Raw genomic sequence first — 14,140 nt, 5'->3', positions numbered from 1 at the left:
AAAATGCAAATTTTGTGTGCAACCAAAAATTACTCGCATTCCATTTCCTAAAGGTGATAAAACCACATCTCTGCTTGAACTTGTGTATAGTGATGTATGTGACGTGCATAGTACCCCCACTAGAGGTGGCAAGAGATATTTTGTCACATTCATTAACGATTTTTCTAAGTACTGTCATATCTATCTTTTGCATTCAAAAGATAAGGTGTTTGATAAATCAAGATTTTTAAGACAGAAGTGGAAAATCAGTGTAATGTCAAAATAAAGAGACTTAGATCTGATAGAGGCGGTGAATATCATTTTCCAGAATATTGTGAAAATGTTGGCATTATTCATGAAAAGTCTGCACCCTACACACCACAACAAAATGGAGTAGCTGAAAGAAAGAATAGGACATTAGCATAAATGATTAATGCTATGCTTTCTTACTCCAGTTTAAGTTCTGGTTTTTGGGGTGAAGCCTTGCTCATTGCTTGTCATATACTCAATAGAATTCCTCTCAAGGAAAGAAATGTTACTCCTTATGAACTTTGGAAAGACAAGAAACCTAATTTTGGTTACTTGAAAACATAGGGCTGTAGAGCAATAGTCAGATTGCCTAAACCTAAAAGGAAGTAATTAGGTGAAAGAGGAATTGAATACATATTCCTTGGCTATGCTATACATAGCAAAGCATATAGGTTTCTGGTAGTAAAGCCCAATGGTTCAGTGGAAACAAATACCATCATTGAATCACGTGATGCGGTATTTTATGAGAATCGTTTCACAACCATTCCAAGGTTGGATTCTAATTAAGAAAATGAATCAACTCCTTTAATGTCTACAAAGGAAAGTGAACGATATGAACCCATTAAGCCTAATGAACCTAATGAGCCTGTTGAGCTAAGGAGGAGTAAGAGGGCTAGGACTAAGAAGTCACTTGGCCCTCATTTCATTATTTACCTTGTAGAACGAACTAGGAAAGCTTTTTGTAAGAAAATAATGATTTCTTTGAATATGGATTTAGACCCATTAACCTTTGAGGAGGCTATGAAGTCTCAAGATGTTGCTTTTTGGAAAGAAGCAATCAACGATGAGATGGATTCTATCATGGGTAACAATACTTGGATACTTGTTGATTTGCCACCTGGATCCAAACCAATTGGTTGTAAATGGATTTTCAAAAGAAAAATGAAAATTGATGGCACAATTGACAAGTTCAAAGCAAGATTAGTTGCTAAGGGTTTTACTCAAATAGAGGGTATCGATTATTTTGATACATATGCTCCGGTGGCCAGAATTGCCACCATTCAAGTGTTAATTGCCTTAGCCTCAATCTACAAGCTTGAAATCCATCAAATGGATGTTAAGACCGCTTTCGTAAATGGAGAGTTAGATGAGAAAATCTACATGCAACAACCGAAAGGATTTGTTGTACAAGGTCAAGAACACAAAGTGTGTAAACTCGTGAAGTCACTATATAGACTAAAACAAGCTCCAAAACAGTGGCATGAGAAAGTTGACAAAATAATAGTGTCAAATGGTTTTAGTATACATGAATCTGATAAGTGTGTGTACAGTAAGTTTACTAGCAATAGAGGTGTAATCATATGCCTATATGTAGACGACATGCTTATTTTTGGTACTGACAATGATGTCATTGAAAGTACTAAAAGTTTCTTGTCGTCTACCTTTAGTATGAAAGACATGGGCTTGGCTGATGTAATTCTGGGTATTAAGATCAAACGAGAGGACAATAATTTGATTTTTACCCTGTCACACTATATTAAGAAAATTTCTAAGAAATTTAATCAATATAATTGTACACACATGTCTACACCTTTTGATTCAAATTTAAAATTGGATCCTAATACTGGAAGAGCTGTTGATCAGCTAGAATATTCAACAGTGATAGGTAGCCTGATGTATGCCATGACTTGCACTAGACCTGATATTGCATTTACAGTGGGAAAACTTAGTAGATACACTAGTAATCCCAGTAGTATGCATTGGCATGCTGTTAATCGAATACTTAGGTACTTGAGGAAAACCATAGACTATGGAATAGTCTATAATGGCTATCCAACAACGTTGGAAGGATTCACGGATCCTAGTTGGATAACTAACCATGAAGATCACTCGTCCACGAGTGGTTGGATTTTTACTCTTGGATGAGGAGCTATCTCCTAGGGTTCCAAGAAGCAAACGTGCATAGCAAACTTAACCATGGCATCTGAGTTTGTAGCATTAGCATCTTGTAGCAAAGAGGCAAAGTGGCTAAGGAATCTCTTGTTAGAGATTAAGATATGGCCAAAACCTATGCCACAAATATCTTTGCAGTGTGATAGTGAAGCAACTTTATCACGGGCCTATAGCCATGTCTATAATGGAAAGTCTAGGCATATCAGACTGAGACATAGCTTTGTTAGGCAGTTAATCATAGAAGGTGTGATTACCATTAGTTATGTGAAGTCAACTGAAAACTTGGCTAACCCCTTAACAAATGAACTTGCAAGGGATTTGGTGTGGAAAACATCGAAGGGGATGGGTCTTAAGTCCACTTGACATAATCTCTCCTGGTGGAAACTCGACTTAACGCTTGAAGAAACATCAAGTCTTGAGTTCAATGAGCCCAAGTACACCATATGTCGTGATTGTAAGCACTTAGTTTTATTTCATTTTCATCCCAAGGTTGAAGTGCTTGGTACTTGTAATGTGAAAAGAAGAGGATGAGTTAGCAAACTCTTAACAAGCTTACAACTGAGTTGTTAGGGTACTGTAAATTACAGGGGTATTCTCAGTATGCTTACTTATGTGAGTGTAGGAGGTGGTGCCACTTCCTATGAGTCCAAGGGCTTGACTCTAGAGAGCTTATGAAACAGGATATAGACACAACGCCAATCCATGTGTTGGTTTGTTTGAATACTTGAGGTGACCTGTACTGTGTGTAAGACATGTTCGATTAGTCGTATAAGATCACTAGTTCAAAGGCAAGTCTATTATTCTATCTTGATTAACTTTGAGATGTCTTCACTAAGTGAATGATTCAAATCATAAGATATCTTCACATATGCATAAGGCTACCAAGTGAACCAAGAGTCATCATCTGATATTTTGAAAAAAGTGGGGGAATGTTAGGGAATTTTCAAATTGGGTTTTCAAATTTAAAGTTTATTTTTGGGTGTTTTCAAAACCTTCCACGTTTTTCTTTGGAAAGCATGAAATAAGCTTGGGGCTTTGTCCCACATCGGAAAGAGAGGAAAACATGGTGCACTTAATAAAGTGTTACATAGAATATTCCTTTGAATATGGTATTATGGGATGAATGCTAGTGTACATGCACTCGCATCGCAAGGATGGTGCTTCGCATTATCCGCACACGAACACGCACTCACATGGCATGGACAGTGGGCTGTGTGGCATTTGATGGCGCACTTTGCACTTAGCACGGACCCATCCGTGCAAGGCACCATGAGGGCGCTTTCCTATTTTCATCAGACAGGTTGGAACGATGATGTTGATCCAACGTGGCATGGGTGATGTGGAGTATAGTCAGCTCCACGTGGCAGTGACGTGGTGTCCATTGGCAATGAGTCAACCAACCGATCGAACGGTTGTATGTCCAATCTGGAGCGATTTGATCATAGCCGTTGATTGGAGATGTGCGTGATCATACAAATAAGATGGCACCCGATCGTGATCAGGTGTGATTAGTCATGGCATCTATTCGGTGTGAGAATGATCTGCAACGTAAATCGTCGATCCAACAGTCAGATCTGATCGGATGCACTCAATGGACATGACCATTCGATCAGGTGCATCAAGGCCTATAAATAGGCTGTGAATCAGCCATTTCATTCCATCCACAAAATTCAGAAACATTCCTGCAATTATCTCCCTCTCTCTCTCTCCCTTTTGATTTTGAGTTTTCAATCAAGAATTTCTTAAGCAAATTTCTGCTTTTCTTACTGGTAATCAAGTTCTGCAGATTTGATTATCAGTGTCTTGATTTTCTTGATTATATCAAGGGTATTCTGATCTACTGTCATCAGTGCAGACGCTGGTAGACTTGATCTTTAGATTAGGCTTCATTGTATCCTAGAGGTAAATTTGTTGTAACCCCTTTCACACCTTTTGGTGGGTGCAAATATTGTCTTTAGGAAAGCAACTAAGTAACACGACTTGAAACATCATATTTCTATTCTACATAGACAAGTTCATCGCCATGTTTTGAAGACTCGAAGACCACTAATTGAAGAATTCAAGATGAATTGTTCCAACATAACCTATTCATTCTTACAAAAATTAGATAGAAATAAATTTAACAAATAAACTATATATTCATTCATTCATTGCACAACATCATTCTTATAAAATAGGCGAAACCAATTCAATCACAATAACATCAACTCTAACCCAATATTTTCATTGCATAAGTTCCTGTCCGTAATCATACACATACTTAGATACAAGTTACATGATGGAGCAAAAAAAGGAAAAAACCACCATTGGTATGTACAAAATACATCACAAAATTTTCATAATACCTGCTACAACAAAAGTAACAATAACACTAAGTGAAAAGAAAAAACAGCACGCTACAATGGACCCACAGGATTTTTGTAGCCTAATACCATTGGAATTGGCGCATGTGTAGTTTACTAAATGTTCCTCTTCGTTACCATCCACTTCATCAAGTTGACTTCCACATTGTGTTTCACTGGGCTGATCGTGTACGCATTTGTTTCTATAATTAATCCATTCATTATGCGCCTCATTAAACGAGTTATACCTTTGGAATATAGCCCCAGCAAATCGATGAACTTGTTCGCTGCATTCTACTCCGCTTGTGTAAATGTCGGGTGCCCTCTCCACAAACACAGCGTAGTATGCTGCCATTTCCTAAGACAATATATAACATTTATCGTCATTGTAATCAATGTATAATAATTTTGGCAATAGACAAATTCCATATATTAAGCATTATCATTCTCAGTATACATCATATAAAATATGCATAATAACAATGTAACCCCAACAATTACAACAAACTCATGCATCAGTTTGAAAATGAGTTATATTGTAAAAACTTGAAAAGTTAATGTATAGCTATTTCCATGCCTTGTGTTCTTCTGAAAGACATGGAGTTCACATTTTGGACTTCCCCACACACAACATTTGACAAGTTTCCATCTTTCCTAACATTGTCCTTTACATTTTAATGTTAGAACCAAAATAAAAAACAATGCATCCAACAAATAAGTTTAACTCAATTACAGGTAAAACTTCCAATACTCAATTACAGATGAAGCTTTCAAATAAAGATGAAGATTAAAAATAACCAAATTTGTTTGGTTATCAGTTTTCGAAACAGTTTTCAATTGTATTTTGACTTTTCAATAGTCTTTTAAAATATTTTGGATTTTTTTTTTTACAATATTTGCAAATTTTCTTAATTTTTTATTTCATTATTTATGTTAATGTGCACTATATTTTAGGACCATCTTTTTGCTGTATTTTTTAAAATATTAAAAAATTGCAAAAATAGAAATTTTCATTTCAACATCTTGTACTATTTCAAAAAAGTAGATCTAAAGACTTTAAACTACAATTCCAAATTGAATAACTCAAAACTCTTTTCAAAACTGAAGCCTCTATTCAAAATTACAAATTGAAAAACCCCTTTCAAAATTCATTTCAAGGCATTTTCAAAACTCTTAAGCAACGAAATTTTCCCTTACTCAAAACTGAACTCACAATTTGACACTCAAATCATAATTCCACCACTAAAGCAAACGCAAGCTATGTATTTCAATGTAATCATTTTCTTTATTCATGACTAACAAATTATTGATAAAAAGAGGGTAAGTGTTGTAATCAAAAGAACGTACTTTACTTACGATATAATTGATAATTGAGCTCGTATTATTTCTAAATCTAAAAGGATTTTAGTGTCATTTACGCTTTTAACAGGAATTAAGAATTACATGCACCTCGTTCACTTGTGTACTTCCCTACCAACATGAACAACCTAAAAATCACATTAGTCCAAACCAACAATAATCAGCCTATCCTTGAAGAACCTAACTGTTACTCATTGGCAACAAAAAAAATAAATAAATAAAATAAAAGGTACAAATAAGAAGAAATTATTATTATTCATGGTTTTAGAGCAATACTAGAAACTATGGACAGACATTTAACTACTTGTTGGCCAAAATATAGCAAAAAATTTAAGTGATACAAGTTTCAACCAAAACGAACACAATTCAGCCAATAGCAACGTCGTGAAGTTAATATTAAATTTCCTCAATAGTAGGTGACAAGAATTAAATATAGAAATAGAAACACCTTATAATAATATAACATAGAGAATGAAAGCAAGCCCACCACAAGAAATTCCACAATCCATTCTACTAGTCTACACCATTACAGTTGTCAAACATACACCGTTACAATTGTCAAACATTGATCACTATTCAAAAAGCACCTTCATTGAGACTGGCACAATTGCTTAAACAAATCAAAAGATGTTGACAAATACATTAATATATAAACTCTGTAAAAACTCATGCAAATTCAATCAGATATTAGTCCTTCACAACCGTGACTTCAGTTCATAGTGACAGATGAACCTATTCTACAAGCTCGTAACCCAGTTCACATGTGGATAGCACAGATAATTGGGGGTTAGGGCCTACGGTGTCCAAACCAAGTTGTTGGTCCAATTGGGGGGCTTAGATAGTCCAGTCTGAATATGTAGAATAGGTAACAGTTAGAAGCTTATGTTGCTTGGGGTTCTTCTAATACTGAGGGTAGTCAAGTTGAAATACAATCTCAAACTGGGAATGTGAATGAGTCACCCGCTAATATGTAGAGCTCTAATAAAAAAAAGTGAGTCCAATAGTAGCAAGGAGTCGGTTGTTCACAAAAAACAGAATTTGGGATGTGACATGACATCAAAGGAAATGGTTGGGTTTCCAGTAGAGGGAGATGGGGTCCTTCGACTAAAAAGGGCCAGAGTAAAGTTTAATTACAGTAACAGATAGGATGGCAGGAATATTCACTAGGCGATTCTTGGAAGAAGTCGAGTATGAATGATGACCACACTGATGGGAAGGAATGGGTGGTTGGCATAAAACATAATTTGGGAGCTGATGAGACAATCTCAAAGCCAAGTGGTTGGTCCAATTGGAGGGGTAATGCAGTTCAGACAGATGACGTGCCCTCTTTAATGGCATAGAAAACAGAACAGGTAGCTCAGTCAAGAGCTTTCCTTAACTAGGCTTCTTCAAATAGTGATGGTCTAGATAAAGAATTTCAATCTCTAAAACTCAAGAAGATAGAGTCATCATTCAATTCTGGGAAGTCCAATGAAGATGAGGACTCTGGAATGGAAAGGGGGGTTGATATAAACCTAAACTTGGGGGCTAGAGAAATAAGCTCAAAGGCAAGTGGTTGGTCTAGTTAGGGGGACTAATAAAGTTCAGATAGGCGAAGTGCCCAGCATAAAGGCACAACAAACAGAATGGACAGCTCCGTCAAAAACTTCCCTTCACTATGCCTCTCCATCAGGACAGCAATAAGAGTCACCTTTTAATTCCTGGAAGTCTAGTCAAAATGAGGACCACACTGATAGGAAGTCAAACAATAGGGGGTTCACAAAAAACAACATTTGGGGGTTGGAAAAACAATCTCAAAGGCAAGTGGATGGTTCGTTGACACCGCAGTTCTGGGAAGGAATGGGTGCTTCACAAAAATCAAAATTTGAAGGCTAAAATAAAAAGGAAAGTCAGTCGTTCAATAGAGGGGCCAATAGAGCACATACACAGGATAAACTCTCTACTCGACCATAACAAGCCTGACACCTATCTCAGTCCAAAACAACCATTGCTTGGGGTTCAAGGGATGAGGGCTAGGGTACAGTACAACTACACTCTCAGACATGACAGCATAAAGAATTTGTTGTCAATGTCTGGAGTCCCAAACAAACCTAATTTTGAACTTCAAAACCCCCAATCAAAAATCAAAACCCTAATCTATCCAAAACAAACCTCGTTGTGGATGATGGAAGGGCGAGGTACCAGGATGTTCTCAGGTTTTCGTCTTCTTCGTTCTTGCTACAGCTCTCGAAGTGGCCTTCGTCTTCTTCGCCTCCTCTGCAATGCTCTTCGCATCTCTCTTTTCGTCGTTGTTTGTTGAACTGCAGAGTGTGTGTGCTTCGGACTGTTGAAGCATATCACTTTTTACCCCCTCCCTCAAAAAAAAAAATTAGTTAATGAAAACGGTTTTCGTAAAGCTGTATTATAAAATGACTTTTCTAAAGCCGTATTATAAAACGGCTTTTCTAAAACTGTTTTATGTATTAAAAATATTTTTGGCAAACAATATTTATGTTGAAAATACAAATTGGAAAAAAAATACTAAAAAATGGTTTTACCAAAATCGTTTTTAATTAACTCAAAATTAATTACACGTTAAGTAAAAATAGCTTTTGAAAAGCTGATTTTGCGTAGGGCAATTATATTATTTTTTTATTCACAAAAAACAACATTGGTAAAGCCCTTTTCTAGAAACCGGCATTGGTAAAGCCGTTTTACCCTATAATGGGAATAACGAAAAAACCCACCCTAGAGTGGAAATAAAGTTGTGAGAATGGCATAGTCAGGGAAATATGCTAGGGTTATCTGGAAATGGGGGTTGGAAATAAACGAAAGTCATGGTAGAATATATATATATATATATATATTAAAATGACCATAATGGATATCTACTAGCACCCATAATATTATATAAAAATATTCTCTAGACACATCTTTTAAAAATTAAAAAAAAAATTTTAATGTACACCTTTTGAGTAAAAAAATAAATAAATTAAACATTACCTTTTCCATTGTTGTCATTTTGCTTGCTACACACTTTATACTCATCTATTGCTTGCAAAGCAATACTCTCATAACAACTCTTATATTATTTTAATCTCAAATTTTATATTCTATTAGTGATGAAAATGTTAGCTTTTTTGTGCAAATTTTTTTTTTTTTTCCAATTTTCAGTTGGATAACTAGTGCCGAATTATTTTATTATATTTAGACATCAACTGCCGAATTATTTCATTATATTCGGACATCAATTGTTGAATTATTTCATTATATTCGAATATTAATTGCTAAAAGTTTTTTTTTTTTTTTTTGGAACAAATTTGTTGAACTAATCACTTTTATTAGGAAGTTAAGTTTTAAACTAAATGTATAATTTCAAAAAACCAGTGCCGAAATACCCAAACCTGAAAACATAAAATAAAATAAAAAACAAGGGTTTTGTTGCAATGGAGTGCACAGAGATCTAGAAATGATAAATGCAATAACAAAATAAAAAGATGTCTCATCTTCAACAATATTTTGGAGGGTTTTTAATGGAGGTTCAATAGAATCTTCAATGAAATACTTTGTTTTTACTTCACTTCATTTCACACTGTAGTCTTGAATGGTTTTCACGCAAATTCACAATGGGTCTATAAATTTGGAAACAAGGTCACTAACAAGTGTGTGGAAAGGAGGGTTGAGTAGTGTGTGTATAATGATTATGAGTGAAGGGTATATTGTAACCTTTAGTGTGCGGATTGAGAAAATTAATTAATAATCAAATTAATAAATATGTGTACTGAGAAAAGATGTGTACAGAGGTAATTAAATGTGTGTAAATAGAATTTTCCTATTTTAACTGATAGATTTTTGGCCAAAAAAAATTTAAAATTGAATTTATGAATTGAGTGCCGTTAAAAAGAATATTACATGTTGGACATATATTAAAATAATATAATATATATATAACATAATAAAAACTTAATAATACATTGTATAGATATTATATACAAAAAATTAATAATATATTATATATATTATATATGTAATATTATTATTTATTTATTATTACAATTGTGGGTCAGGTAGAGTTCGGATGAAAAATACTCTCCCTTACCCAGAACCCAACAGCTCCATTTGCGCCCCTCACTCGGTTTGTGTTTCTTTCTTCTTCTCTCTCTACAATGGAATTTTTGCAGCGGAGGGTGGGATCCGCGTATTTCGATTTCTGCAACTAATCATCAATCATACATACATGATACATACATACATACATACGTACGTACGTACATACATACATACATACATACATACATACTCACTCTCTCCTCCTCCTCCTGCTGCGCCAACGAACGCTATTTCTGTAAGTTTTTTCTTTTCTCTTTTTACTTTTCCTCCATCTTCCTCCTTCTTTCTCAATCATTCTCGCCTCCTATTCATTGCATTTAAACGAAAGCATATTATCTACAAACGAACAATGTGACTTGCATTGCACTTTCGTAAATTAAGTTGTAAATTCTTGTATCCTGAGTTATTTATATATGCTTCTTGGTCATGAAATTGCTTGTTTCCATTCTTCGTGCAGTTATTTCTTTGGAGGATCTGGATAATTTTGTTCGAGTCTTTCTAATCAGATTTTTATTATTTTGTATGTATTTTGGTTAAAAAGCTTCGAATGATGTGTTCTTTGTTGTTTGGGTTAGGATTTTTGTGTGGATTTGATTGGAACAAGAGCGCATGGAGGATTAACTGAACAATGTCCTCTAAGGGTCAACATCTGACGGTCCCGCTTTCTGTGTTGCTCAATCGCGAATTGGCCAATGAGAAGATTGAGAGGCCAGAGATTTCTCATGGTCAGGCTTGTCAAAGTAAGAAAGGGGAGGATTTCACATTTCTCAAGACGGAATGCCAACGTGTCGTTGCAGGAGATGATGTTTCTACATATTCTGTTTTCGCGGTATGTTTCCATGTCATTTATATTTACGGAAATCTTTCGTGTTTCTAAACCAATGCGGTTATGCTGTATCTATGGTCATGAATCAGTACTAACTGAATTGTCCTTTGTTGCATTTAAGAGCTATGTTACCTGGAACGTGATTTGTTCCGGTACGTAGAACAAAAATGGGAACATGGTACACCACAGGCTCTAAATTGTGGTACTATTGTACGCTTTTATTAGAATTTAAGATACTAAAGTCTAGAGAATTTTTTAACAATTAGACATCCAATAAAATGTAGGTTTTTTCCAAATTAATCATATGACAACACATTTTTATGAACATTATGATAAAAAATATGTTTTGTCATGTTAAAATTACACTTACCTTAGATTTTAATTCATTAAATTTGATATTTTTTTACTCCTAATGAAACCTAAAGGAAATATATTGGAACAAACTTTTGGGATTGCTTTAGATTGCCAAATTTACTGTTTTGAAATAAAAGTGTATCATGTTTCGGAACGTGCGTTCCAAAATGTAATTTGCTAGAGTGTCGACATTTTCTGTAACACTGTTGAAGAGTGCGGTAGCAAACCTAGGAAGAAGGCTTATGGTATCAATATTAGAGGTTTAGCCAATATAGACCGAGGAGTCATTCAAGATATATTGCTTGGATTTTTGATGTTATGACAAAGTTCATCGGCAATTGTTTACATTAACTGTGGAGAGAGAGAGAGAGAGATTAATGTTATTAAAGCATTAGTTTGGGGATTGGTTGTTTTTAGCGGATGGATAGGAAGTTGGTTTTAATTTGTGGTATGCATATTTAAGTTGAGCTGATTGTTGAACTTTGAAAGAAAATTTAATTTTCAAAGAAGAGGGAGTAAGGAGGAATTTTGAACTCTTTAGTAATTTTGAAAAAAATTATTCAACTTGTTTTATGTAAATTAAATTAATATTGTCAAAAATTTTCATTAATTTAATAAAAAAAGAGTTATTTTTGAATATGAGAATGGTACTTTTGTTTTATTTTTCTACCATTTTGACAAATATCTATTATATGTTATTAGAGTATTTCATGTTTATTGGTTTATGCCTACTTATTATGGACAAGCTATTTGAGTAAAGTATGTATTCATGCATGCATATCTTTAATTAAGGAACTATACTTCTAGAATTTAAAAATTATACATTGTTTTATTCTCGTAAGATATTTTTTTTATAACTACATTTATTTTTCTACTTATTTTTAAAGGTGGTTGTGTGTTAGGTAGCCGACAGCCAATACGTAAAAAAGTCGCTCGGATTCCTTATGAAAATGAATCTTACCTTGAATCGTTTGATGGGACTTAAGGTTTGATTTGATTTGGTTTGGTTTGGTTTTGGTTTTAAAGGTGCTAAATTATCTTATGGTACACGATACAATGTGTGATTCAAAAAAAAAAAAAAAAAAAAGGATACACGATTTGTATCCTGATTTGACAACTATGGGTGTGAATATATTTCTAGAGAGATGTTTTGAAAGCTTAAGTAGCTCAAAGTTTGTATAGTGTAATGGAGTTAGGTAAATATTGTATGCTTATTTATCAAGGCTATCTATACATCTTATGCATTTATCATAGGTTTATATTGAACCACTAAATTGCTGTTAATATCATAAACATGGTTCATTTTATGCTTTTGTTGAGTGTGCCAATGTTATATATACTACTCCTGAGGAACTTAGAATTGCATCTCAGTTAATGTGCCAAATTTATTCTTTTTCCAATCTGCAAATCTAGAATAATATATTCGGACATTTGGGGCAAAATGAATAGAACGATAACTAGAAAGTAGAAACACATGCAAACTCTTGACTTCTATGTTGAATAGGATTAAGTCGATTGCTTTCATTTGGGCTTCAATTTCTTATGATCTCCAAGCCATAAGAACTATTGCATATTGTAGAGAGTCATGCCTTCTAGCCTTCTTGGGTTCGTTTATCCCAATGGTTTTTTATTTGGTAATTCCTAAATTTGAAGTGTGATGGTTGCTCTCTTTTATAGCGATCCCGGTTTCCCTTTTTATTGGTTATTGTGTATATCTCGTTTACATCCTTTACTCTTTGTATTTGACTCTTGGGTTGTGTTGGGCAGGTGTATAACAGGTTGGTTGAGCTTAGGAACCAAGTGTAGTTGCCCAGATTTTGGCCTTCACGCTCAAGCGAGGATTTTGACGCTCGAGCGGGCTCTTCGTTGTTGTCTGTCCGCTCGAGCGGGGTTTCCGAAGCTCGAGCGTAGTTTTCCATCTTCCAGTATCTCCTCTGCAGTGTTGTGCGCTCGAGCCGGAGTTTTGACGCTCGAGCGGGATGTTGTGTGTGACGCTCGAGCGGGGAGGTTTGACGCTCGAGCGAAGACCTGGTTTTGTAAAAGTTCCGGGAATGTGTATCCGCCGCTCGAGCGGGATTGTTGACTCTCGAGCGGGAGTCTGTGAGTGACGCTCGAGCGGGGAGACTTTTATATAAATCCGAGATCCGACTTTTGGATCACTTTTTCAAGATCTTTTCTCTCTCTTACTTTTCCAAAAAGCCATTTTCAGAGCTTCTCACTCTAAAACCGGCCATTCTCTCTTAGATTTGATCTAGTAGGAGTTGTTTGCTCACTTTTGGTCTTTACGAAAGTTGTGTTGATCGTCGAGGGCAACATTTTAATCTGAAAATTTCAGAATTTGAAGCATTTTGGTTTTGGTCTTCATCTCCATTGGAGCTCAAACTTTGAGGTAGGGATAACCTACTCCTTACTATGGGTTTTGTCTTTAAATTTTAGTAGTTTGAGATGTTGGAGTTAGTTTGGTAATTTTGTGAAAGTTTGAGACTTTTGTGCAAATTTACAAAGTTGGGGTTTTAACTATATAAAAGCCTAGATGCATGTTTGGCATGGAAAAGTGGAATTAATGTTAAAACATTAATGAAAATAGAATCTAAGGGTTGAAATGTTAATTATGAAAAATGCCCTAATTACATTGGTTAATTAATTTGTAAAATTAATTGTGAGAAATGAGGAATTGAATTGGAAATGTTGAGATTAGGAATACATGGGATTAAAGGGTGTAGTTGGATTTTATGTCACTCACCTAGCTGGAAATGTCGATTTTATATCCATTTGTTGCATTTATTTTTCTGTATAGAAATAACTGCTTTGGGCTATCGGTGGAGGATAGTCTTGATTGTTGTAGACAATGCATGATGATTAGGCAAACTAAAACTAATCACCGGAATGTGTCATAGAGTATGACGGTTGAATGAATACATTAAATGTTATGTATTGGTTGATGATGTGTATAATTATTGTTTATATGCATTGTGTTGTGTTGGAGGAG

General features: G+C 34.9%; 1 protein-coding gene across 1 annotated transcript in view; it reads left to right on the top strand.

The window, feature by feature from the left end:
• The first annotated feature begins 9,932 nt into the window (after positions 1 to 9,932).
• Positions 9,933 to 14,140, top strand: part of LOC114305153 (putative protein phosphatase 2C 12) — a 29,466-nt gene continuing 25,258 nt past the window's right edge. The window contains exons 1-3 of the mRNA XM_082918554.1: positions 9,933 to 10,121; positions 10,158 to 10,206; positions 10,547 to 10,800. Coding sequence (XP_082774680.1) covers positions 10,600 to 10,800 — 201 coding nt within the window. The 5' untranslated portion in view covers positions 9,933 to 10,121; positions 10,158 to 10,206; positions 10,547 to 10,599. The remainder of the gene's footprint in view (positions 10,122 to 10,157; positions 10,207 to 10,546; positions 10,801 to 14,140) is intronic.

Source organism: Camellia sinensis, chromosome 3, assembly GCF_055761805.1.
Source record: "Camellia sinensis isolate YWXY chromosome 3, ASM5576180v1, whole genome shotgun sequence".
Taxonomy (NCBI): domain Eukaryota; kingdom Viridiplantae; phylum Streptophyta; class Magnoliopsida; order Ericales; family Theaceae; genus Camellia; species Camellia sinensis.
The sequence above is the reverse complement of the archived record's forward strand: the minus strand, read 5'-3'. Positions and strand labels throughout refer to the sequence as shown.